This window comes from Chiloscyllium plagiosum, chromosome 7, assembly GCF_004010195.1.
Source record: "Chiloscyllium plagiosum isolate BGI_BamShark_2017 chromosome 7, ASM401019v2, whole genome shotgun sequence".
In the NCBI taxonomy this organism is placed as follows: Eukaryota; Metazoa; Chordata; class Chondrichthyes; order Orectolobiformes; family Hemiscylliidae; genus Chiloscyllium; species Chiloscyllium plagiosum.
The window spans coordinates 74,254,129-74,282,124 of NC_057716.1; the positions used below are offsets into that span (position 1 = coordinate 74,254,129).

Here is a 27,996-nt window from a genome sequence, read left to right on the forward strand (position 1 = left end):
AGAATGCAGGTAAGTGGAGTTGAAATGCCCATCAGCCATGATTGAATGGCGGAGTGGACTCGATGGGCCGAATGGCCTTACTTCCACTCCTATGTCTTATGGTCTTAAATACTGCATACATTATAATTGCATATATCACATCATTATCATTGAAAATACAATCAACATAGTAATATAAAAAGCATGAAAGACAATTTATTTGGGAGTTATTGATTACTGGACATTATAAATAGCTATGATTAACTTACTGAATTAATTCTATAATTAAGTTGTACAATGAAGCTTTTAAATTGCAAAAGCCTACAAAAAGTGCAAGTGTGAAAAGTAGCTGGGGATTTTTTTTTGCTGGAAGTGAAATCCAGGCCAATGTAGATTATGTTGCAGGCACTGACACATTGAGCGTAATAGGAATCTTAACAGCTTGAGCATTATTGCTTGTTTTTACAGTATCTTAGTGTCTTTCCATATTGTTGGCTTTTAGCACACTACAACCTTTGTTATTTTGTAATAAAATTATCACTTGGGTACAGTTACTTAAGTGATTTGGCTTCTGAACCCTGAGATGAGATTAATTTTATTTCCAAATTCTTTCTGTAGAATTGTGGGAAATAAGTTTTAGAGATGTTTGCATGTGATGGCATTTGCTTCTAAGTCTTACATGTTGGGGATCCAAAAAACCTGATTTTGAAAGACAAGTTGTAAAATATTTGCAGAAAGTGAATGTTTCGTGGTATCTAGGATTTAATTGCAGCATTTATTCAACTGCAAACCCATGAAGCCTGATGGTATCAGGGAAAGGAAACGACCTACTGATTACCACCTACTGCCATCATCCCCTCCCTATCCTTCCTGACAGACAAGTTGATATTCTTGCAACTGAACAACACTTGGACCAAGTACTGAAGATAACAAGGGTGCAGAATGTACTCTGGGTGACAGTCTGTCTAACATCATGAGTGGTTCAACAGCACTGCTACGGATCAAATTCTAAAGGACACAGATGCATCTGTCCATATCAGTTTAAGCAAGATCATCCATCACACAGTCCCTGTGGAGACAAAGCTCCATCGTCACATTGAGAATATCCTCCATTGATTTGTCTGGCATTATCAGTGTGTAGGATAGATTTCAAACAGATCTAGCAACTGAGCATCCATGAAATGTTTTGGGCCATCGGTAGCAGCAGAATGTATTCAACCATAATCTGCAACTTCATAGTCAACATACAGTTCCCAAAAATAAGTGTCACAAAGATGGTCCTTTTTCTAAAAGCTGTTCCTTTTCTCAAGGATACGTGTCTTTGGTTATTTTTTCAGAGGGGTCGTAAAATAGTCTGGGCTCCAAATCAACAGGTTTGGTACAGAGATGAAAGGGTTTATTGAGAGGCTTTTTGTTTATACGCAAACAGATGAGACTTTAGGCCAAAGCTTTTATGTTTTAGAAGTGACCCCTGTAATGAAAGAGGAGTGGTCAGTCCTGGAAACTGAAGTCTTGTTTGAGACAGTTCAGCAGTGGGTTGTGTGTGAAACAGGCTGCTGAACTCTCTCCCCTTCTGCCCTTCTAACATGTAACCCTTTGTTTCACTTTGCTCTGTGTTTAAGGGGTTTGATTATTGGGACTGTTGGGTATTTTTGGAATAGCATAATTAAGTCTAGTTTGGATAGACTGAGTTCTACGGGTATTCTATATTCTGTTCTTTGCATTTCATTCCATAATTTTGTGAATAAATTTTTCTGTTTTAAAACCTGGTAGTCAACCTAGCTAACTTACTCCAGATAATGTTCACTGTACACTTACCGAAACAAATAGCAAAGTTATGGTCTGGGCTGCCTGCTGAAGAATGTTTTGAGTGGTCTGGCCTAGTCCATAACTGAATAACCCCTCTATCTAATGATGTGGAGATGCCAGTGTTGAACTGGGGTGGGAGAAGTCAGAAGTCACATGACACCAGGTTATAGTCCAAAAGCTTGTGATTTGAAGTAAATCTCTTGCACTATAGCCTGGTGTCATGTGACTTTAAGAAGCGAGGCAGAGAGAAAACTGGGAATTATAGACTAGCCAGCCTCACGTTGCTAGTGAGGAAAATGCTAGAATCTATTATAGAAGTATTAATAGCTGAGCATTTGGAAAACGGTGGCAGGATTGTACGGAGTCAGTATGGATTTATAAAAGGGAGCTCATGCTTGACAAATGTACAGAACTTTGTTTAGGATATGACTAGCAAAGTTGATCAAGGAGATCCAGTGGATGTGGTTTATTTGGACTTTCAGAAGACATTCAATACAGTCCCACATGAGATTGGGAGTAGTTTGAGGTGTTTTTCTCTTTTAAAAAACAGGTTGGCAGGAAACAGGTGCAGGAATAATTGGGATTTTTTTTTTCCAAATGGTTGGCAGTGACTAGTGGGGTATTGCAGGGATCACTGCTAGTACTCCAGCTATTTACAACTTATTAATGATTTGGATGAGGAAGCTAAATGCAATACCTCCAAATTTTCAATCGAGACAAAAATTGGGAGAGTGAGGCAGATGCAGTGTAGTGTAGATAACTGAGAGGCTATCCACTTTGGCAGTAAGAGTGGGAAAGTGGAATATTATCTAATTAGCTGTAAATTGAGAGAGGGAATGTGCAATGAGACCTGGGTGTCCACTGACCGTAAGCATGCAGGTGCAGCAGATGACAAAGAAAGCAAATAGTACACCGGCCTTCACAGAGAAAAGATTTGAATGCAGGAGCAGGGATATCTTGCAGTAATTATACAGGCCTTGATGAGACCACAACTGGAATATTGTGTTCAGTTCTGATCTCCCTATTGAGGAATGATGTTCTTACTATAGAGGGAGCTCAGTGAAGTTTTACTAAACTAATTTCTGGGATAGCAGGACTGATTCATGAACAGGGTGTTAAATTGGTTAGGATAATATTTGTTAGAGTTCAGAATAATGGGGTGGGCGGGGGGGGGGGGGGGTTGGTTCTCATAGAAACCCAAACATTCTAATACAATCAAGCAGGGTGAGGGTGATTGCAGGAAAGATGTTTCTGATGCAGGGATAGTCCAGAACCAGGGAGTCACCATCCAAGCATATTGGGCACACCATTTAGCACTGAGAGAGAGAGATTTCTTCTTGCAGAGAGTGTTGAGCCTATGGAATTTGCTACTTCAGAAAGCACTTGAAGCCAAAATATTGTATGATTTCAAGGAAGAGTTGAATATAGCAGTTGGGGTTAAAGGGATCAAAGTATTTGGTGGTGAATCAAGAACAGACTATTGAATTGTATGATCAGCCATGATCACAATGAATGGCTGAGCATCCTTGAAGGGCCAAATAGCCTATTGGTGCTCATATTTTCTATATTTCCATATTTCTACTTCTCTAATCTACCATTGCCATCAAGCTAGGGGATTAGACCTGGGTTTATGTAGAGTGCAGGACAGACCAGTGACAGCATTGGGCAGACCTCAGAATAATGGGTTTACCTCCTGAAGCTTCAACACAAGACTGCTTGTATACAAAATAGCATCAGCAGCAACTGATATTGAAAGCTAAGTGATCCCAGAATCATTGGATCATGTCTAAGCTCTGCAGTCCAGCTACATCAAGTTGTGAATTGTGGTGGACAATTAAACAACACACAGGAGGAGGATCCCCATCTTCAGTGATGGGAACCTGTACGTAAATGAATAAGATCAGGCTGAAGCACTTGCCGAATAAATAATCCACCTCCGCCGCCTCCTGATTTCCTGAGTATCACGGATGCCAGTTTTCAGCCAATTCAGTTCACTCCATTGGTATCATAAATGGGGCAGGCACTGGATAGTGCAAAATCTGTGCGTTCTGGCAGAGCAAAGATTTTGGGCCCTAATTTTGTCTCAAACCTGTGTGTATTTGTCACAGTGGTTTTGAGAGTTTGATGGATCCCTGTATTGATAGATGATACAAAGTTGATTTCAATTATTTTATACCCAAACTGCTAATGCTTTCCTGTAAAGGTTTTGACATAGAATCTGATCGGGATTCTAACTTTATGTTAATTGTTAGTCCATACCAAATAAAGAACTGTATTAACTTTTTCACTATTTACCCTAGCTGTAATTATCCTCAAAGGAATAGCTTTTGGGAATTGGGTTGTCCCATGCATTATTGTAGGGATCGACTGATGACGTGTGCTCATTTTCAGTAATGAACCTACACAATCCACTGATGTGTTTAACTGAATGGTTCTTTAAAAACTGGTATGGGTATCAAAGGTGCTCGTCTAATTACATGAAGTTTTCCTATTACCTTACAGACTATAAAGGGCTACACTATGTCTTTATTAAGTCGCAGCCAAGTAAAAAGCTTCATTATCGATGCTGTCATTTTCCATATTCTTATGTCCTGCCATCATAATTTCAGATGCCACTCACTGTCATCTTATGATACCAAGACTGTATCATGATTTGAAGAACATTTATCCATTCTTCATCCGCAGTTCTGTGAGGATGCCTCTACTACTTCATCAGAACTCTGTTTTTAGTTAATAACACTCTGGAACTCCTTCACCCTCAGCTTCGATGTAAATTGGCTATGCTAACTTACTTAACTCTGCTTCCTGAGCATCAATTAATGATATGTCAAACACATCTTCTGAGTTATCTTAATTCTCAAATAGAGTTTCAGCTAACCTCACATCAACTTACAGTATCATGGTGACCTCTGTTGCTGAATTATTTCAGCTCTGCTCACTACATATGATGGAATTAGAACTGCAAGAGAAAGATCAACTGAGGGAACATGAGCTTAAAGTGATGCAGTGGAATCAGAAGACATAGGCTCCAGAAGGGAGAACCTGAGTCATATTTGAAGTCCATTAACAAAATGGTTAAGTTTACACAAGCTTTACCAAACTTTTAAGAAAAGGACATGCAGGTGTTCTTCGTGTCATTTGAGAAATTGGTGAGACAAATGAAGTGAGAGACGAAAAAAGAAACACTGCAGATACTGGAATCCAAAGTAGACAAGCAGGAGGCTGAAAGAAGACAGCAAGCCAGGCAGCATCAGGAGGCGCAGATATCAACATTTTGGGTGTAACCCTTCTTCAGAAGAGGACTTAACACTACCTACCAATTTACACTGCATGAGTAAAGCACAGAGAATTTATGCTTCACTGTCAGATGAAATTGTCATGATTATAGAACATAGAACATTACAGCACAGTACAGACACTTTGGTCCTTGATGTTGCACCGACCTGTGGAAACAATCTGAAATGGAAATGTGTTGCTGGAAAAGCGCAGCAGGTCAGGCAGCATCTAGGGAAGAAGAGAATCGTCCGGCTAGGGACCCTCCAACCACAAGGGATGAACTCGGATTTCACCAGTTTCCTCATTTCCCCTCCCCCCAGCCTGTCTCAGTCAAATCCATCAAATTCAGCACCGCCTTCCTAACCTGCAATCTTCTTCCCGACCTCTCCGCCCCCACCCCAGTCTGACCTATCACCCTCACCTTGACCTCTTTCCACCTATTACATTTCCGACGCCCCTCCCCCAAGTCCCTCCTCCCTATCTTTTATCTTAGCCAAGCCTCCAGAAACAATCTGAAGCCTATCCATCCTACACTACTCCATTTTCATGCATATGCCTATCCAATGACCATTTCAATGCCCTTAAAGTTGGCGAGTTTACTACTGTTACAGGCAGTGCGTTCCATCCTCTTACTACCTCTGAGGAAATTATTAGATTAGATTAGATTATTAGATTACTTACAGTGTGGAAACAGGCCCTTCGGCCCAACAAGTCCACACCGACCCGCCGAAGCGCACCCACCCAGACCCAATCCCCTACATTTACCCCTGCACCTAACACTACGGGCAATTTAGCATGGCCAATTCACCTAACCTGCACATTTTTGTACTGTGGGAGGAAACCGGAGCACCCGGAGGAAACCCACGCAGACTTGGGGAGAATGTGCAAACTCCACACAGTCAGTTGCCTGAGGCGGGAATTGAACCCGGGTCTCTGGCCCTATGAGGCAGCAGCACGAACCACTGTGCCACCGTGCCGCCCACAAAGAAAGAAACTACCTCTGACATCTAACCTATATCAATCACCCCTCAATTTAAAGCTATTGTCCCCTCATGCTCACCATCACCATCTGGGGAAAAAGGCTCTCACTGCCCACCCTATCTAACCCTCTAGTTACCTTGTATGTCTCAATTAAGTCACCTCTCAACCTTCTTCCTCAGAAAACAGCCTCAAGTCCTTCAGCCTTTCCTCATAAGATCTTCCCTCCATACCAGGCAACATCCTAGTAAATCTCCTCTAAACTCTTTCTAAAGCTTCCACATCCTTCCTATTAATGCAATGACCAGAACTGTACACAATACTCCAAATGTAGCCACACCAGAGTTTTGTACAGCTGCAGCATAACCTTGTGACTCCAAAACTCAATCCCTCTACCAATAAGAACTAACATACCGTATGCCTTCATAACAACTCTATCAAGCTAGGTGGCAACTTTCAGGAATCTATGTACATGGACACAAAGATCGTTCTGCTCATTGACACTATCACGAATCTTACCATTAGCCCAGTACTCTGCATTCCTGTTGCTCCTTCCAAAATGAATCACTTCACACTTTTCCACATTAAACTCCATTTGCCAGCTCTTCAGCTTATCTATGTCCGTCTGTAACCTGCAACATCCTTCAGCACTATCCATAACTCTACTGACCTTGGTATCATCTGCAAATTTACTTACCCATCGTTCCACACCCTCATCTAGGTCATGTTTAAAAATGACAAACAACAGTCCAACAGAACAGATCCTTACAGTATACCACTAGTAACTGAATTCCAGAATGAACATTTCCCGTTAACCACCACCATCATCTTTCAGCTAGCCAATTTCTGATCCAAACCACTTAATCACCCTCAATCCCATGCCTCTGTATTTTGTGCAATAGCCTACCATGGGGAACCTTTTCAAACACTTTATTGGGTTCCATATATACCACATCAACTGCTTTACCCTCATCCACCTATTTGGTCACCTTCTTGAAGAACTCAATAAGTTTTGTAAGGCACAACCTACCCTTCACAAAACTGTGTTGACTATCCCTAATCAACTCTTCAATCCTCTCTAGATTATTACAAATCCTAACCTTTTTCCAACACTTTACCCAAAATCAAAGTAAAGTTCTCACTGGTCTATGACTACCAGGGTTGTCTTTACTCACCTTGTTGTCCCCTTGTCAACATTTGCAATCCTCCAGTTTTCTGGCACTATTCCTGTAGATAATGATGACATAACGATCAAAGCCAAAGGCTTGACAATGTCCTCCATGACTTCCCAGAAAATTCTAAGATAAATCCCATCTGGCCCAGGAGACCCATCTATTTTCACACTTTCCAGAATTGCTATCACCACCTCCTTGTGAACCCCAATCCAGCCTAGTCTAATAGCCTGTATCTCAGTATTCCCCTTGAGAACATTGTGTGTTTTTCCAGTGTGAATACTGAATTATGATGCTGTAACAAAAATTATATTGGCTGCATAAGAGTTAGTGCCTGAGGCATACAGGCAAAAATTGCAGAATTTAAGGAAGCAGCCTGGGCAAATCAATATTGAATTCGAAACAGCTAAGCAATGGTGGATCTGAGCATTAGAAGCTGAAACCATGTATAAAGCTGTTTGAGAGGTTATTAGAGACATCGAGGCATAGAGATGTTCAGCAGGGAAACACCCTTTGGTCCAACCCGTCCATGCTAATGGACCTAATCTAGTCCCATTTTGCAGCACTTGGTCTGTTTCCCTCTAAATTCTTCCTATTCATATACCTATCCAGATGCCTTTTAAATGCTGTAATTATACCAGCATCCACCACTTCCTGTGGCAGCTCATTCCATACATTCACCACCCTCTGAGTGAAAAGGTTGCCCTTTAGGTCCCTTTTATATCTTTCCCCTCTCATCCTAAACCTACTCCCTCGAGTTCTGGACTCTTTCTTCCCCCCCAGGGCAAATACCTTGTCTATTTATCCTATCCATGCCCCTTATGATTTCTTAACCTCTATAAGACCTCAGCCTCTGACGCTCCAAGGAAAACAGCCCCAGCCTATTAAACCTCTCCCTATAGCTCAAATCCTCCAACCCTGGCAACATCCTTGTAAATCTTTTCTGAACCCTTTCAAGTTTCACAACATCCTTCTGATAGTAGACCAGAATTGCACGCAATATTCCAAAAGTGACCGGATCAATTTCCTGTACAGCTGCAACATGACCTCCCAACGCCTATACTCAATGCTCTGACCAATAAAGGAAAGCATACCAAACACTTTCACTATCCTATCTACCTGAGACTCTACTTTCAAGGAACTGTGAACCTGCACTCCAAGATCTCTTTGTTCAGCAATACACCCCAGGAACTTTCCATTAAGTGTATAAGTCCTGCTTGTTCACATACAAATTATTTATATAAATGATAAAAAGCAGTGGACCCAGCACCGATCCTTATGGCACACCACTGGTCACAGGACTCCAGTCTGAAAAGCAACCCTCCACCACCACCCTCTATTGTCTACCTTTAAGCCAGTTCTGTATCCAAATGGCAAGTTTTCGCTGTGTTCCATGAGATCTAACCTTGCGAACCAGTCTATCATGAGGACCCTTGTCAAAAACCTTACTGAAGCCCAGAAAGATCATGTTTTTTGCTTTGCCCTCATCAATCCTCTTTGTTATTTCTTCAAAAAATTCAATCAAGTTCGTGATACATGATTTCCCACACACAAAGCCATGCTGACTATCCCTAATCAGTCCTTGCCTTTCCAAATACATGTACACCCTGTCCCTCAGGATTCCCCGCCAACAACTTGTCCACCACTGATGTTAGGCTCACCGGTCTATAGTTCCCTGGCTTTTTCTTACCACCTTTCTTAAATAGTGGCACCAAGTTAGCCAACTTCCAGTCTTCCAGCAACTCACCTGTGACTATTGATGATACAAATATCTCAGCAAAGGTCCCATCAATCACTTCCATAGCTTTCCACAGAGTTCTAAGTTACACTTGTTCAGGTCCTGGGTATTTATCCACATTTATGCTTTTCAAGACATTCAGCATTTCCTCCTCTGTGATGTGGACATTTTTCAAGATTTCACCGTCTATTTCCCTACATTCTCTATCTTCCATGTCCTTTTCCACAGTAAATACTGATGCAAAATACTCGTTTAATATCTCCCCCATCTCCTGTGGCTCCGCACATAGGATGCCTTGCTGATCTTTATGGGGATGAAAGTAAGGACTGCAGATGCTGGAGATGCCAGTGGTGCTGGAAAGGCATAGCAGGTCAGGCAGCATCCAGTGAGCAGGAAAATCGACATTTCAGGCTAAAGCCCTTCATCAGGAATGATACCTAATGCAGGGTCTTTGCCCGAAACGTCGATTTTCCTGCTCCTCAGATGCTGCCTGATCTGTGCTTTTCCAGTACCACTCTAATCTTGACTCTGATCTTCGAGAGGCCCTATTCTCTCCCTAGTTACCCTTTTTTTCCTTATACATTAATAAAATCCCTTTGAATTCTCCTTAATTCTATTTGCCAAAGCTATCTCATATCCCCTTTTTGTCCTCCTGATGTCCCTTTTAAGTATACTCCGACTGCCTTTATACTCTTCAAAGGATTCACTCGATCGCTCCTGTCCATACCTGACATAGCTTCCTTCTTTTTCTTAACCAAAACCTCAAATTCTCCAGTCATCCATCATTCCCTACACCTACCAGCCTTTCCTTTCACCCTAACAGGAATATACTGTCTGTGGACTCTCATCATCTCATTTCTGAAGGCTTCCCATTTTCCAGCCGTCCCTTTACCTGCGAACATCTGCACCCAAACAACTTTTGAAAGTTCTTGGCTAATACCATCAAAATTGGCCTTTCTCCAATTTAGAACTTCAACTTTTAGATCTGGTCTATCCTTTTCCATCACTATTTTAAAACTAATAGAATTATGGCCGCTGGCCCCAAAGTGCTCCCCCACTGACACCTCAGTCACCTGCCCTGCCTTAGTTCCCAAGAGTAGGTCAGGTTTTGCACCTTCTCTAGTAGGTACATCCACATATTGAATCAGAAAGTTTTCTTATACGCACTTAACACATTCCACTACTTCCAAACCCTTAACACTATGGCAGTCCCAGTCAATGTTTGGAAAGTTAAAATCCCCTGCCATAACCACCCTATTATTCATACAGGTAACTGAAATATCCTTTGTAGGTACATCCACATATTGAATCAGAAAGTTTTCTTATACGCACTTAACACATTCCACTACTTCCAAACCCTTAACACTATGGCAGTCCCAGTCGATGTTTGGAAAGTTAAAATCCCCTGCCATAACCGCCCTATTATTCATACAGGTAACTGAAATATCCTTTCAAATTTGTTTCTCAATTTCCTGCTGACTATTGGGTTGGGGGGGGGGCTGGAGGTCTATAAAACAATCTCAATAAGAACATCATCCCTTTCTTATTTCTCAGTTCCATCAAAATAACTTGCCTGGATGTATTCCCAGGAATATCCTCCCTGAGTACAGTAGTGAGGCTATCCCTTATCAAAACTGCCATTTCCCCTCCTCTCTCGCCTCCCTTTCTGTCCTTCCTGTAGCATTTGTATCCTGGAACATTAAGCTTCCAGTCCTGTCAATCCCTAAGCCGTGTTTCTGTAATTGCTATGATATCCCAGTCCCATGTTCCTAACCATGCCCTGAGTTCATCTGCCTTCCCTGTTAGGCATTTTGAAGTAAATGCAGTTTAATTTATCAGTCCCACCTTGCTCTCTGTTTTCTTCCTGACTGTTTGATTCACTCCTTTTCCCAACTGTACTAGTCTTGGATTGAACTCTTTCCTTGCTATTTCCCTGGGAAAGGGGATATTCTCCCTTTCGAATATCATCCTGTTCCCTTTCTGTGTTGTTATTTCCACTGTGTACAGTGACCTCCTAGAGCTCATTATCTTATGTAGCTCATTGATCAATGCTCTGAGTTCATCCACCTTGCCAGTCAAGCTCCTTACATTAAAATTGATACAATTTTGCATTCTAGACCTCTAGAATGTGCAGCCTCAGCCTGCACATATCTTTTCCAGCTATTAGACTACCCTAGCACTCCTCCCTCTATATCTGATTGAACCGTGCTCCTAATATATCTACCCTGTGTCCACCCTCTTCCCAAATTAGTTTAGAACTTCCAAGCAAGGAAATTGGATCCATTCCAATTCAAGTACAACCTGTCCAGCTTGTACAGGTGCCACCTAAATTTTGAATCCCAATGATTCAAAAATCTAAAGCCATCCCTCCTCCAACATCTCTTTACTGATCTATTTTCCTCTACCGATTCAGTAGTGCATGGCACTGGAAGTAATCTTGAGATTATAACCTTAGTCTTCCTCCTTAGTCTACTACCTAACTCTCTCAATTCCTGCTGCAGGATCTCATTTCCTTTTCAACCCATGCTAGTACTAACATGTACCACAACTGCTGACTGTTCTTCCTAGTTATCTTTTTTTTTTTACAACTCCATTTCCCTTTCCTTCCCTTTTTGCTCATTCTTTGTCTTTTTCTGCAATCTCTAGTTTTTTTTTGGCCTCTCCTCATGCTCGAGCTGCATTAATAGTAACTCAAAATCACCTGTCTATAATGATTCCAAGGATTCTGACGATCTCACTCTCTCGTATGAGCTATTCCGCTACCTGGGAACCAGTCACATGGTGGTTGGCAGGCAGAAAGCTTATATCATCAACTGATCACCAGACATCAGTTAACTACTTGGTGCTGGCAAAATCTCTATGTGCACACTGTCTTGTGCCAGTTTGTCTGCGACTCAACGTTTCTGACTTGTTTCCGCTTTGTCATACTCTAGGCTCAGCATTTTCACAATGCATAACTACACATTTGTTGTGGTCTGTGTGCATTTTAGCAAGGGTTTTGATAAGGTTTCTAATGGCAGACTACTCAAGAAAGTAAGACCTAATGGAATCTGAGGCAATGCCATGTTGGATTCATAATTAGTGAAAATGCAGGAGGCAGAGGGTGATCCTGGAGGGGTGTTTCTGTGATTGAAATTCTGTTACCAGTGAGGAGCTGTTGGATGCTGAAGTCTTCAGTGTGGTGAATATTAATGATCTGGACTTAAATATTGGATGTATGAGCAAAACATTTTCAGACCACACAAAAATTGGTGGGATAATAAATAGTGAGGAGGATAGATGCAACCGACAGGAAGTTGTGAATGGACTGGTTGGGTAAGCAAAACGGTGGCAAATAGAATTCAATATGACAAAGTATGAGGTTAACGTAGCTGGTGAGAGCTAACAAGTGAGATTCAACTATGAATGGTCGGAGGACCCTGAATAGTACCAAAGATCAAAGGGACCTTGGTCCGTGTGTCCACACACCTCTGAAGGTATCAGGGCACTGGTTAAAAGGCATATGAAATACTCGCCTTTGGTAGCTCAGGCATAGTTAATAGTTTGCATCAATTATAAAATTATCAACTATAATTGTCTTTAAAGAAATAATGGTCCATTTGACCTAGTGACCTTTGATGTAGAAGCAGTAACGATGGGAAGGAAGTTATAACAAAAAACTCTGTAGCTGGCAGACGTAAAAAAAGATCTACAAGCAGAGGGGGCTTGCAGGCAATGCACAGATACTGACACAAAAAGAAAGCAGACAGAGACAGAAAAGGAACACTCAAAACTCTTGTGAAGAGATGAAGCAAATTGCTATCTGGAAGAGATCAGCTTTGCTGGTTGGCAGAAAAGGAACAGAAGCTCCTACAGGCATTGTAAGTGGGCTAGAAGCATCTAAAACCTGAAAAGCTGTGTGAATAGCTTAGTGTTGCCAAAGAGCTGGATGTTTTCCCAGAAATGGCCAACCCGAAAACTGGTGTGTTATTGGTTGGTTGCTTGAAAAGGAACTCTGGAAAATTGTACCTCTGGTTCTATTAGGACCCGAGGGAGCAAAGGTTCATAGAGGTGTGCCTGACTGATGGTAAGCATACTTGTGAACACAAAGGTGAAAATTGTTGTCAGGTTGAACACCTCACTACATGAAGAAAATAGCATATTGGAGAACTGTGACTTTTCTGCCAAGGGGTAACGTGAATGCTGATGGTTACAGAAAAATGTATTTTTACTAGATCAAATGTTGAGGTGAAGTTTACCTTTCTAGTTGGAGTACCGTTTGTCTGTTATTTTATGTGTACATTGTGTTGGTTCTTGTTCATAATAAAGTAAAAGCTGCATAATCGGAATTTTGTCTTCATATTTTAGTTAGGGATTATTCAGTAAATTTGACTATGTTGGTTACAAAAAATGGTTCTAAACAATCTTTTTTATTAGAACATTAGCTTTCAATGGCTTTTGACTTTTCTATGGTTTAGTTCAAAACAGTGGCGTGCAACAGTTTATGAAACATGTTTTGATAGGCAATAGAATAATAACAGATCAATGTTAATGTATTATCTGAAAAAGCTGTGTCATAATGATGGTGGGGTTGCTAATTTTATCCCCTCTGACCTTTTAAGAAAATTTAATTTGGAAGCAGTTGCCTGCATGAGGGATGTTTTGAACCCAAAGTATTTGTTCTATTTTATAATTGGTTTCTGAGGTCATAAAGGTGTGAAATGGGCAATTGGTGTCTACGTCATATTCTCTCAGCCTCGATCTAACATTATACTATTAATGATATAATAAAGCTATCTCTAGTTTACTCCAGTATTTTTGAAACTCTGATCTCAAAATACATTTTTACTCAAACTTCAGAATTCCCACTCCATGTGATTTCTCTTTCCCCCAGTTTCCCAAATTAGCTATCCTTCCGGGCTCAGATCAGATTGCTCTTTTCATGATAGTACATTGTTGATTTACAGTCTAGAATTGAGTCCACTAGGAACTGCAGAAACTTTTTTAAAAAAATCTTAGATACAGGCAGTGAAGAGTGGAGACTCCCATCCTATTTGCTTTTAGTAAAACAGTCCTAGAACAGTGATAAAAGGATACAGTGAAATCCTTACATTTGGTGTCCATTTTTTAAATATATATTTTATATATAAAAATTGTGGTAATGTTTTATTAAAAGAATAATGAATCCAGAGAAATTAGGCCCTTATCTTCGCAAAGTTTGTCTAATAAATTCTACATTGGAGCATTACTCAAATAATGACTCATATCCATTTGCAGGCAAAGTTGGATTATGATCATAATTAACATGCACTACCTGACTAATCATTTAAATCATACCTTTTGTTTTCTGTAACTGAAAAAAGTTTGTTCTGACACATTGAAATGATATAGCCTCAGAGGTGTTGATTTGAAATAAAGAGAAAATTGGGATCATTAATTTATCATCTATTTAAATAAATTTAAGAGCACATTTTCTAAGACTATGGAACCATGTAAAGGACTAATTACTGAAAGGCCATCAATGAATACCTCAGTGAATAAGATGTTTATTAGTCCACTTATTTTTTTAAAAAAGGTTAATTTCAGCTACATTTGTCTAGTTAATCTTGCAGTTTTTAAATTACCTGTGACTTTAAATTGATTATTCCTTCCTATGTGTCAAATAAGAACAAATCTGTTGGAGTCATGAACTCTCTATGCTTTTTTCCTAGCTAGAGAGGTGTATACCAAAGTAAGTGCTGTTGTTAGAAAACACAAAATATGGAATCATTTACTATGTATCAGATAAATGATTTGTCTTGCAAATAATTAATTACATTGAAGTGCAACTGCCTTTTTCATAAGTAAGTGTGCTTGCCAATGTACTTTGCATATTGTTCATTGCTAGCAGTTGAGTAAGGATTTTTGTGATGGCCTTGTTGTCCATCCCTATTGCCATTGAAGTTATGGTGGTGAGGTGGTGGTTGTGGTTGTTGTATCGCTGCTATAATCTGATTTTTAGAATTGTAGATAAATCCTATAGCCATGTTTTTAATTTATGCAAAACTCTGCTAAAATAGCATAATAGTCTATTGAAATATTGCCTTCTGTTACTACAAACAAAGGTTTTGAATTAGAGCATTTTACTTCTTTATCTGAACATACTTGACAAAAATACCTTTAAAAATAAAATTATATGAATCTATTTGCTTCACAATGCCAGTACCACCAAAACAAACGTGAGATAAATGTTTGCAGCAAAATACATCAATCCCATATATATCTGTCAACAAATTTCTTAAGAGGTAGTGTACTGGTTTTGAAATTTATATTTTTCTCCCTCAAATGCAAAATGGAAACCTTTTGGCAAAACGTAATAGAAGTATCTGAATGAAATGAATAGATATGTTCTAGCGGCTGTATGATTGTTTTTGCAGGAGCAAGCAATGCATCTCTGTTCATACTCAGCCAGTAGCAGTGACAATGAAACAGAAGCAGAATTTGGGACAAATGAGACTGGAACTGAGCGTAAGGAATTATTCAGCAAATTGAAAAACAGCAAGCATGGTAAAGTAATTTTAAAATCTTATATCTTAACCTTAAGCAGTTACTGGTTCCACAGCAACAAATGTTCTTTAGACACTGTAAATTCTCCTCATATCCCATGGCAGTTTACAGTCCTATTTTAGTACAAGTTTACTTTGGCTCATTTTCAAAACATAATAGTAAAAGCATCTATGACAATCACATAAATGATTTGGGTGTAACAAATATACTTGTAAAAATTAAAAGGGTTTTAATGTCCTGTGCATATAGCATGCAAATAATTTTGACCTTTTTTATCATTATGTTGATTAACCACTTTTAATTTATTTGCTTTTTTTGTTACACCCACTTTATTCAAACAAACTACAGTGGCAGCTACATTGCAGACAAAAAATGTTTTCCACCTCCTACTCACCCTTTTATTACATGCTCTCTGTGGATACAGCTTCTATTTAGTTGTTTATATTACTACATTTGTAGATTTCAGTAGCAAAGATGAGACTGTACTTTTCATTTACTTTAAAGAACATAGCCTTTAAATTCCTGTGGATGACTTTTCAATTAAGTCTCAATAAAATGAAACTTTTCCCCATCCTATGGATACACTGAAAGTGGCAGGTGAAAGAACCATCCACCTACATCGCCACTTTGCAAAATCCAAAGAGTCCTGACATCACTGGAGCAATATTGGTTCATTTAACCTTTCCTTTTTCTCAATTATAAGTGAGCCAAATTCATATTGGACATTAACTAACCTCAATACTTCCTTGTTAAACAGGCCATATTGTCCAATTTAGTGGGATAACGTAAAATATTAAGTTTTGCGGGCATAAAGTAATAAATATTAAAATGTTTTCACAGCTGCTGTGTTAGTGGCTTCACTGTTATGAGCAATATAGATTTTTGATGCCAAGTGGAGCCATGATCAATGTGTTTCTCAGTGGTGATTGACCAGACAACCCTGTTAATTTCCCCATAACTTAATCTTACATTGTATCACAGAACACTAAGGGTCAATGATTAAGTTCCATATTTGTGTTTTAGAAGCTTAATCTCTATTTACTTTCTTTCAGGAAATCAGCAACACCATAGTGACAAATACTCATGCTTTGGAAGTGCATCGACAGCTCTTAGCTTCTGCCAGCCAAATCTATACATGCATTATGGAAAGGAAATACAACAACTCGGTGTTACACAGCTACATAGTAACCTAAGTAACAATGGCAAGGTTGGTGATAATCCAAGTGTAAGTATATAATTTAATGTGTTTGTTTTTCGTTAGAATAGTTTCTTATATAAACAATGTAACACTTCTGTATTTTAATAATTGATCTTAATGATATTATGCGGATGTCTGAAACATTATTACTCTATCACACTCAACTGTGCATGATTTAGAGTTGCAAAAATAAATATCAAATAGTACAGATACTGGGAATCTGAAATATAAACATACAACACGAGAGAGAGTCAGGAGCCCAGGCAGTATCTGAAGAGAGAAACAGCATTAATGTTGATGACATTTCATCAAAATGCTGAAAGTAGGTCATGTATGTTTTACTGGTAATATTAGACATACGCAAGTAAAAATGACCTTGATTTTTGGCTGAGTTGGCACTTATAATCACTAATTTTATTTTAATTATCTATTTTTGTAATATCTGTCCAATACACTGTCCAATAAATCAATATATAATCATAAAATATAATGGTATTTTCCCTGTTATATCATTTCTATTGGCAGTTTAAGTATTTTGTCAATTGGTCCCTTCATCTGTTATGTTGAAACTACTGATCATCTAGATTTGATTTATTCTGAACCTTGGTTTACTTATTGTCACATGTATTTTGTTACAAGTGTTTTACAGTGTCCACTCCATGCTGCTCTAGATTTCCACTCTATTATTAATAGTTACAGCTAGTTAGGTACTAGTCCCCTCCCCTTTAATGTTACCATCTATTCCACCTTTGCAAAAGCAAAATAGCACCATAGACCTTTCTGAACTTGCAAACAACTATTGTCAGCACCTTCTCCTTCATCTGCAAAATCCTCAAAATTATTGTGCCTTCCAAATTCACACCCATCTCTCATGTAATTCCCTGCTTGAATCTTTCTAATCCATTCCATCTCAAGGTCTCAAAATGTCCCAAGCAATATTCAAAGTGACAAACTGCTTGTGATATAATTTCCCAAACTCATCAACTCATCAGCAATCTTAGGTACATCATACGTCTCTCCTTATAAATTTTATTCTCCATTGTTCGGCTCACTGGGACTAGATTAATTTAGATTTACTCTTTCTTGTCTGAATATCACAATAGGATCTTAAGCAATCACTTCTGATCCTTCCCCTGTACCATTACTTCCAAAGATTTATCTTTCACCCCTTCCTTATGATCGCTGTGTCCCAAACAACCAAATTTTACATTTAAATTATAATACCCATCTCTTTTCTATACTTTTTCTTTTTTGAACTCCTCATATGCTATCATATTGGTTGCTCAACATTCAATCTTAAATCAGTTGTAATTTCCATTGACAGGAATTTAATTTCTTCCTTCAGGATCCAGGCAGAACCAGAATAATTTTCAGAAATCGCAGGTTGAAAAGCTGATTTTAAGCTTCCAGATATCAAATAAATGTTCCTGTTACTTTGTAAGCTGAACACATAAACAATACCTTATTTTTAAATCATTATCAAGTGGAAAGACTGGGTGAGAGGATTTTAAACTACTGGAAAGTGCACAGGCTTAGTGGAAGAGAATTTACAATTCCTAACTGGAATGCAAATATTTTAATGAGGCTGTGTACCTCAGGTTTTACTCGTGTTTTGACACAAATGCCGTGGGCTGTTTTCAAGTGTTTGGGAAATCTGGCAACTGAACGGGGACATAGACCACAAGATCTAACAACTTAGATCTTTTTCAGCTCTGTTCATTTGCCAGAAGGAACAGATGCTTCTCGAAAGCCCTCTCCCCACCATCCCCCACCCCAATTTAGCCAGCTTTAGTTTTTTGCAATTATAACCACAAGCCCCAGTCTCAACCAGATATTTCTCATCTTACCCCAGCCTCCAATCTCAAACCTCCCTACCCAAGCTTTCTCCAATTGCTCTCCCTCAATACAGCATTCCCAATCTCCCTACTAAACCTACCTTTGACTTCTGATTTCAACATCGCTTAGCAGATTTGGAAAGTCTCCAACTTGCCATTTGCACCTCAGGAGAAACTCAACTAATGAGTGGATTCTTCGCTATAGCTGGAAGAGTGGGAACAAGATAGCATTATTCCCATTTCCCCAGTTGAGAGCAATGATATGCACAGTGGTTGCTGAGGGCCACAGACAGACCGTTCAGAAGGCCCGGGGCCACCTCGGCTCTCTGGTACTTTGTCCCTGTTGTTTAATTATTAGGCCCTCCAGTCCTCAACACCTTACCCCTTTATCGCTCAGTCTATGTACAGCAGTGTTGCAAGGACAGTGACCTCTGTGCTCCAAGGGAATTACCACCATATTCTCCCTGATACCTCATCCTCCTGCCAGCACCTGACTCTGTGTGCCAACATAATCCCATGGCACTTAATACTACCTTAGGCAAACCCATGCATTGCCCTTTGTCCTTTCATGTCAATGCACATGATCCACCCTAAAAATACTTCAGAAGCCATGTTCAAGTGAAATAAAGGTTCAAGTGTCTATTACAGTCTTTACTATATCGGTAAAATTACCATAAACCTATCATAGGGCTGCTCTCTCATTACACAGGGTGAGCTTACTGGTAATGACCCTCAGGTGAGGGAAGGGATTGAGAAGGAGAATCCTTCACAGTAACTTCAGCCACTGTGGGGCTGTTGGCATCACTCTGCATCACAAACCTATAGTCCAGCCGACTGAGCTATATAATATGTCAGATATACTCTCATTCATGAACTTTCGAGTACCTAATCCATCATAAATCTAACTTGTGCTTGTAAACCCATAACAAAGATAGCTAACTTTTTAATAACCGAACTAAACCGTCAATCATTTGAGAACTTATTTGTGATTGTAGTGGGCCCCACCTATGCCTGCCTCTTCATGTACTTGGAACAGTCCATCTTCCACCATTACACTGATACTATTCCTCACTTCCTCACTCCCATCCCCACCCTCCTATTTATCTCTCAGGAGTATTAATCTTGTCCAATCAGGGAGTCCTGGCTGACAGATATCAAGGGGGAGTGTAGCACACGGTGTCCACCAACACCCTGGAGTAGTTCAGGGAGAGGTGGGCACCGCAGGGAGTGGAGTGCACTGCTTGTCACTGGCCACTCGGGTGTTTTCCTATCTTCCTGGTGGTGGAAATTGAATAAAGATTTGTGTACTTTGTGTCTCTCACTGTGTCTCACACCTGCACACACACCATGGGCACTGGGGAAAAAATAAGCCCTACCGCAGAGAAAAAAAGAAAAAAGAAAATAAATGGGAGTGTTGCACGCGGTGTCCACCAATACCCTGGAGTTGTTCAGGGAGAGGTGGGCGCCGCAGGGAGTGGAGTGCATTATTTCCCCCTCCAACTCTATTTTGATTTAGTCCCTGCCCTCCCCTTCACTCTTTGATCACGCAGCATTGCCCTTTGATGTGAAGGGCACTGCTTGTTACTCGCCACCCGGGTGTTTTCCTATCTTCCTGGTGGTGGAAATCGAATAAAGATTTGTGCACTTTGTGTATAGGTGTGAGACACAGTGAGAGACACACACACCATGGGTGCTGAAGAAAAAATAAGCACTACCGCAGTTAGGCGGTAGTGTGGGGGTTAACTAAAAAGAAAAAAAAAGAACAGGAGGGTCAGAGGTTCTGCTCACCCTGAGAGCTGGCTCTGACGGAGCTGGATCAGTGTGTGCGCATGCAAGAGAAGAAAAATAAAGGGGTCTGTAGCACGCGGTGTCCACCAACATCCTGGAGTTGTTCAGGGAGAGGTGGGCGCCACAGGGAGTGGAGTGCATCATTTCCCCCTCCAACTCTATTTTGATTTAATCCCTGCCCTCCCCTTCACTGTGATCACACAGCACTGCCCTTTGATGTGAAGGGCACTGCTTGTCACTGGCCACTCGGGTGTTTCCTTTCTTCCTGGTGGTGAAAACTGAATAAAGATTCATGAAAAATAAGGGGAGTGTCAGGCATGCCGACACTCTGGTACCTGACACACTCTCAATGTGAACTTGTTTAAATCTACAGCCTTTTAAAAATAAAAAAAGTCAGTATGTGCATAAATATTAAATAAAAGATTCAAAATGCAAAGTTACTTAAAGCTAAGCCCTGTAAGTTAACTAAAAGTTGCCTGTGCCATTGAGAGTTGAAGAAAAATGTTCTTGGAGTAATAACCATTGTTTAATGATATAACCCAGGGATTATCAGGATTAATGCTTGGGCTGTTTTTCAGAAGCTATTATTTTAGCAGAACATCTTAAGTGAAATAACTCCGCAGTCCAAAACTCTGATTTAGCCATTGGTGAGAAAGTTGGGAGAATAGGAGAAGGTCAGCAATGATTAGATTTTCAATGTTGAGCACAAAATATCCAATTCTCCAACCAAGTATGGAACGGCAATACAAGAATCTCACTAGCGAACAGTGAGAGACCTATATGGATGCATTAGTGTGCCATTATTACCTTATCTTTCCTCATTTATGAGCAGCTGTCCCTTCTCCCATTAACCAGACAGAGATCAGATAGTGACAGTGGTATCAGATAGTGATACCAGTGGCTTGAGACTGTAGCTCGTTGCTTGCTTCTCTAGCCCTCCATTTTGGACTAAAAGTAATCACTAATATTTCAGGCCACACTCCATGGGTGACAACCATGTGCAACCTAAATATAACCTTCAGGTACATAGAGGTGCACACTTCAATGCTGCAGTTTGAAGCCCATTTACAGGACACTGCAGAGGGAAAAACCCTCAACTCACGAATTGGACCAGGGTACATTCCAGGGTTTCTTAGTGCTCATGAACTTTACAGTATCTCTTCCCTGCCTTGCCTTCCTTTTTTGCTCATTTCCCCCTCAGCCAGAGCTTAAAGACTCTCAGTATATTTGTCTTGACCTGCTGTTTAGCATGGACAAAGCCAGGCGTAGAACATAGAAAAGTACAGCACAGAACAAGCCCTCAGCCCATGATGTTGTCCCAAGGATTATTCCTAATCTAAAATAAAATAACCTAATTTATGGACCCCTCAATTCACTGCTGCCCATGTGCATGTCCATGTGACTGAAATGTCCTTAATGACACTGCTTTCACCACCAACGCTGGCAACACGTTCCATGCATTCACAACTCTGCTTAAAGAACCTACCTCTGTCTCCTCTATATCTTCCTCCTAATACCTTAAAACTATGACCCCTTGTGCCAGTCAATCCTGCCCTGGAGAAATGTCTCTGGCTATCGACTCTATCCATGCCTCTCATTACCTTGTATAAGCTGATCAGGTCACCTCTCTTCCTCCTTCTCTCCAGAGAGAAAAGTTCGAGCTTAGTCAACCTCTCTTTATAAGTCAAGCCCTCCAGGTCAGGCAGCATCCTGGCAAACCTTCTTTGCACCCACTCCAAAGCTTCTGTATCTTTCCAATAGTAGGACAATCAGAACTGGATACAATATTCCAAGTGTGGTCTCACCAGGATTTTGTAGAGCTGCAGCAAAACCTCGAGGCTCTTAAACTCGATCCTCCTGTTAATGAAAGACAAAACACCATATGCTTTCTTAACAACCCTGTCCACTTGGGTGGCACCTTTGAGGGATCGATGCACTGTTCCTCCATACTGCCAAGAATCCTGTCTTTAATCCTATATTCAGTAATCAAGTTTGACCTTCAAAAATGTATCACTTTGCATTTATTTTGGTTGAACTCTCTCTGCCATTTCTCAGCCCAGCTCTGCATCCTGTCTGTCGCGCTACAGCCTGCAATAGCCCTCGATACTATTAACGGTACCACTAACCTTTGTGTCATTGGCAAATTTACGTACCCACCCCTCAACCTCCTCATCCAAGTCATTTATAAAAACTACAAAGAGCAGAGGCCCTAGAACAGAGCCCTGCAGGACACCACTCAACACTGACCTCCAGGTAGAATACTTTCCATCTACAACTACTATCTGTCTTCTGTCGACTAATCAATTCTGAGTCCAGACAGCCAAGTCTCCCTGTATCCCATACTTCCTGACTTTATGAATGAGCCTACCATGGGGAACCATATCAAATGTCTTGCTGAAGTCCATAAACACCACATCCACTGTTCGACCGTCGCCGACCTGTCTTGTCATTTCCTCAAAGAACTCAATAAGATTTGTAAGCATGACCTGCCCCTCACAAAGCCATGCTGACTGCCTTTAATCATGCCATGCTTTTCCAAATAGTCATAAATCCTATCTCTCAGCGTTCTTTCCAAAACCTTGCTGACCACAGACGTAAGACTGCCTGGTCTATAATTACTAGGGATTTCCCTATTACCCTGTTTGAAAAGAGGAACAACATTCACCTCCCTCCAATCCTCTGGTACGACTCCCATGGAGAGTGAGGAAGCAAAGATCTTCACCAGCGCTTAGCAATCTCCTCTCTCGCTTCCCGGAGCAGTCTAGGATAAATCTGGTCTGGCTCTGGGGACTTCTCAACCTTAATGCTTGCCAAAATTTCCAGTACGTCAACTTCATCAATCTTGATCTGTTCAAGCCTATTTCCCAGCTGCTCAAACTTCTCATTTACAACAAGGTCCCTTTTCTTAGTGAAAACTAAAGCAAAAAAACCCATTTAGGGCTTCGCTTAAATCTGCTCAGACTCCACACATAAGTTCCCTACGCTATCCCTGACCCTACCTTCTCTGCCTTCATGTGTGAGGGAGCAAGAATGTAAGTGTGTGTGTGTGTAGGATGGAGTGTACATGTGTAGGGGGGGCAATGAGAGAGATTGTGTGCGCACATGTCAGTGTGGGGTTGTAGGAGGGGGTAAGTGAGAAAGTGAGTGTCCTGAAACTACTTGAACCAGAGATGCATATAGATGCCTACACCTTCTCTTCCCCTTTTCCTCAAAACTGTAACTGCAAAACAGATTGGGAAAGGAGGAAGGCCTAGGTAGGAAAGCAGCACACATGTGACCCTCTACTTTTGTATGAATTCCAACTCAGAATCTGTTCCAAAAGAGATAAATGCAAGATCAATGATTAAATGATTTGTAGGTTTGGAATGATGAATTATATTGAGTGAAAAATGAAAGTAACTTACTTGACTACGTTCACCTAACAATGGGTTAAATTAAATATTATTTTTGCCAAAGCTATAGTTTATATTTTCCTGATAATGCAGCCATTATAACACTAATGATGTGTAATAATGAATAGGAAGCAGTAACATTGTGTAAATGTATTACGTTATGATAAAATAGGCTTTATAAAGCTATGATCGAGTATGTTGGCTACAGTTCTGAGAATAATAAGTGTGTTGCACTGTTTAAAATACTGCAATAGATTTATGGCTTGTCTTGCAACACTCTAATATTCTGAAAATTTAAAGGTATGTTGAGCAGTGGAGAAGAAAATATGATCTTTATTAATGGTAATTAATATAAAACGCTATCCAATCCCCTCTACCTTTCATATACAAGATGCAGCAAAATTTATAAAAATTCATGGGAGAAATTAATGCAAATATTTACAAGATGAAACAAGCTGAGTAACAGCTATTGAGGGACATGTCCTATATAACTTCTCACCTATCAGAATTATTTCTCCAAAACGTCATTACAGTAAATAGAAGCTTTTTCTTTCCCCTTTTACCATGATTAGTGGGTTGAAACCATGAAAATCCATTCATAAGCCTGTATTGTTTTTTAAGACTTAAAGATTTCATGAGTTAGTTTTGCCACTTGATTGCATTACATAGTTTCCAGAAAAAATCTTGCTTGATTTAAAATTGGTCATTTTGTTAACAGTTGATATTGTCCTATAAAAAATGTACAATGAATTTTCAGCAGAATGCCAACCTTGACAGAATAGAAATGTACTGATCCTTACATTGAGAAATAATTGACAGTTTTATTTTAACTTGGCATTTCAAGTGGATGAGCACATTTTCTTTCTCGAGCCATTAGTTACTCATCTATTTACACAATTTTAGAAAAAAAAATCTAAATATTCTTTCTAATGGAGTTGTTTCGGTAGTAATGAAGTAGCCACCAAAAATTAATTAATTATATGAACTTCATCTGTAATACACTAGTTCTGTAATACACAAGAGATTTGCCTATCAGTATTTAACTTTTCAGAATGACAAATGGGAGGCACTGACCATGAAAGTATATTGGCTCTGATGCCTTTGTATTTGGTCCAATCCTACAAATGTCCTCAGCAATAATTTGTTCACTACAGAAAGATCTATATGGTATTTAAATTGAACTTGCAGGATTCAGAACATTAGGTTTTTAAAAAAAGGATAATAATGGTTTGGTGATTGCAGCAGCAGTGTTTTTCCCTTGCTTGCAAGCTACATTCAAATGCAAGGTTTTTTTTAAACATCCAAAATGCATAACCTAAAAAGCAAGGGTGAATACCAGTTAACCATAATCTAATTTTTGACTATTATGCATTTAGGTGCAAAGTTAATTTCAGTATTTCTTGATACAGCTCATTATCAGAGAAGCAACAACATGATGTTAGCTATAGACTGCAGCAGAGTAAGATAACTTGGAGCTGCCCATATCTTTGGGATAAAATCCATTTTAGAGCTCCAAATTTCATTTTTGTGATCACAAATTTCATTTGTGTGTTGGATGCTTTAATTCAGCCAATCTTTTAGTTGTATAGGGCATGCAAATATAGCAGACGTTACTAGAAATCTCCTTTTGAGTTATTCCTGAATGTAAGGATCAATATATTTCCTTTCCAGCAATATTGGTATTCTGCTAGAAAATTCATCGTACACATTTTGCAGGACAAGGTGAGCTGCTTTTAAAAAAAAAACACTACAAATTTTACATCAAGTAATGACAGTTTTTAGGGAGTTACAATCAGGTTGTAAAACTGCCTTGTGAAATCTTTCTTGGCAGTGATACAGGCTCATTAATGCATTTCAATTGTCTCTTAATCCAGCATTAATCATGGTGAGAGGGAAAAACTAACTTCTATTGAAATTCAGTGACATTTTGGAAAACAAAATCGAATGGTTAAAGTATTACTGTCTTGCTGCTGTTGAGCTTGCAAATATTTATGCTGCATTTCACCCATGGGCTTTTACCAATTTTGAAACATTTGTAAAACTCATTTTGAATTTGAAAGAAAGAAGGAATTCAACATATTCTGGAATTAGTAGCCAAAACAATAGGATTTTCTTCTTGACTCTTTAACTATTAGGACTCCCTAATATGTAGTTTGTGATCCAAAGCCAATTCTAGGAAACCAGACACAAAATCCATGTACAAATAGCAGGAGCTTGCACATCTATGCTCCATCTGTTGACCAAAGTGTTGAGTTGTTCAATTAGAAATCCTTAAAAGAGACTCCTGGAGACTACTCAACAAATAATCTGTTTTTATATTTCTCATTTTTGTGGAACCAGGAGAACTGAAGTATTCCTCCTGGTTGGTAAGATGTATCCAATCTCCTATCAGTGCAAAGATGCTCCTATTGATCAGCTGCATTTCCATCCCAGACCTGAGCTGCCAAATAGCTCAGCCAGTGACCAAAATCTCACACCCCAGGGCTGTTTCTGACCTAAGTATCTTGCCCCAAAACACCAACCTGGCACAACGAGCCCCCCAGAGCTTTGATTATTGGGCACTGATGTAACTCCTGCCTTGGATTTGGTGCGGATGTAAGCCAATTTTCAATCATCCTGACCACGCTGTTTTGAATACAAATTCAGTCTGTCAGCATATTTCTTAATGAAGTATTTTCCAAGCTGCTACTGCTAACTTCTCTGATTAGCTAATTAAGGACCATAGAAGTTAAGGAGGTTTTATACATCTGTAACTTGAAAGACCTTGAAAGAGAGGTGATCTTCACTTCTCTAATGCCCTGCGAATAGGGCAGCAGTTTTTAAAAATAGTGCTGCATTTTTGCCAGGAGGCAGTGAGTCCTTCTATTTGAAACCACCAGAACACTAACATTATTACATAGAAAGGTCCTACATTGCTTCAGGAAACCACATAAAATTTTGGTTTCCATCAGCTTTAATGTCATTCTACAGCCCCTCTACAATTATTAGGTGGTACAAATTGGGAAAATGTTTTTTTCAATGATATCTAAATGAAAATCTGCTGTTAGGTAAATCATTAGAACACTTTTCTGACCTTGGTTGGGTAAATTTGAGCTACCAATCTGATTGTAGCATATTTTGCCATTGACTGTGGTTTTCACCATTTAAAAGATATTGTTATGGACCAGGCCCGACCCCTCAAAACATTTTTAAGCAGGTAGCCCAGGCCGTAACTTTGCTGTTTGTTTTAGGTAAGTGTATAGTGGATATTCCCAGAGTAAATTAGCAGGTCCGACTACCAAGTTTTAAACAAACAGAATTTATTTACAATATTACGGAATGAAACACAGAACAGAAAATAGAATCCCGGAATAGCTATATCGTAAGGCCAATCATGAGTCAATGACAGCTTCTAGTATAGTAGGCAATAGACACCACACACTAGTTAGACATTATTTAGGCAATGTGATTTTGAAAGATGATATATGTGCAGTGAATAGTGCCCTAAGTGAACATATCAACTTATATAAACCTACAGCCTCACCTTATTGTTTCTATTTGTCCATGGAGCAATTTTCATGTGTTTTCTTTGAAAGACATGGCATGTGATGCAAGCATGGCCTGCAGACTGACAAATCTTATTGATATATCTTGTTGCAATATGGAAGCAGAAGAAGGGAACAAAATTCACAGCAGCAGTGATTTTGACTACAACAGACAAATGTTAGTTCTGGCAATTGACAGCTGGTCTTGCAATGAGAAATGATACTGGAATGCAAGCTCCTGTTTGCTCCTCTGATCATTAAAGGCATGAGAATTAAGGTGAATATACACTGGGATGAGAAGGCTTCAGATGAGCTATCAATGCTGACTGCCTTGAATTAGCTCATGTCCTTCATGATGCTTCCTTGTATTGTTGTATTGTTGATAAGGTTACTTTAAAATGCTTTTCAATCAGTGAAAGGAAGACATGCAGGTTTATAACGTGATGAACCATCTACTACTTTATAATTTTGAGTCCAGTCAGCTGACCAAAATGTCCTTGAGAAATTGTGCAATTGTTTGAGTTTCATAAACATCTATAACAAAACCGGTGGAGACAGAAGTCTCTCCGCTTCATGAATTTGTGATGAGTACTTGTGCGTTTCTTTTTAATACATATACTCCTGATATATTAACGGCATATTTTACACTTTGCTTTGTTTGCACAACCAAATTTTCTTTCTGATCCCATTTTGGAGTCCTTATCTGTTTTTGGCTTTCCTCAGTTTATTTTTCTATTGATTCCCTTATCTTTTCCATTCTTCAACATTCAAACATGTGTTTT

At 39.6% G+C, this 27,996-nt stretch overlaps 1 protein-coding gene across 10 annotated transcripts in view; it reads left to right on the top strand.

The window, feature by feature from the left end:
* Positions 1 to 27,996, top strand: part of nckap5l (NCK-associated protein 5-like) — a 657,886-nt gene that overhangs the window by 602,125 nt on the left and 27,765 nt on the right. For 8 of the 10 annotated variants that reach the window (XM_043694057.1, XM_043694060.1, XM_043694058.1 and 5 more), the window contains 2 exons: positions 15,348 to 15,477; positions 16,530 to 16,702. The exons of 1 other annotated variant lie outside the window; for it this stretch is intronic. In XM_043694057.1, the coding sequence (XP_043549992.1) occupies positions 15,348 to 15,477; positions 16,530 to 16,702 (303 nt within the window). The remainder of the gene's footprint in view (positions 1 to 15,347; positions 15,478 to 16,529; positions 16,703 to 27,996) is intronic. One more of the 10 variants, XM_043694059.1, reaches the window with a different exon arrangement.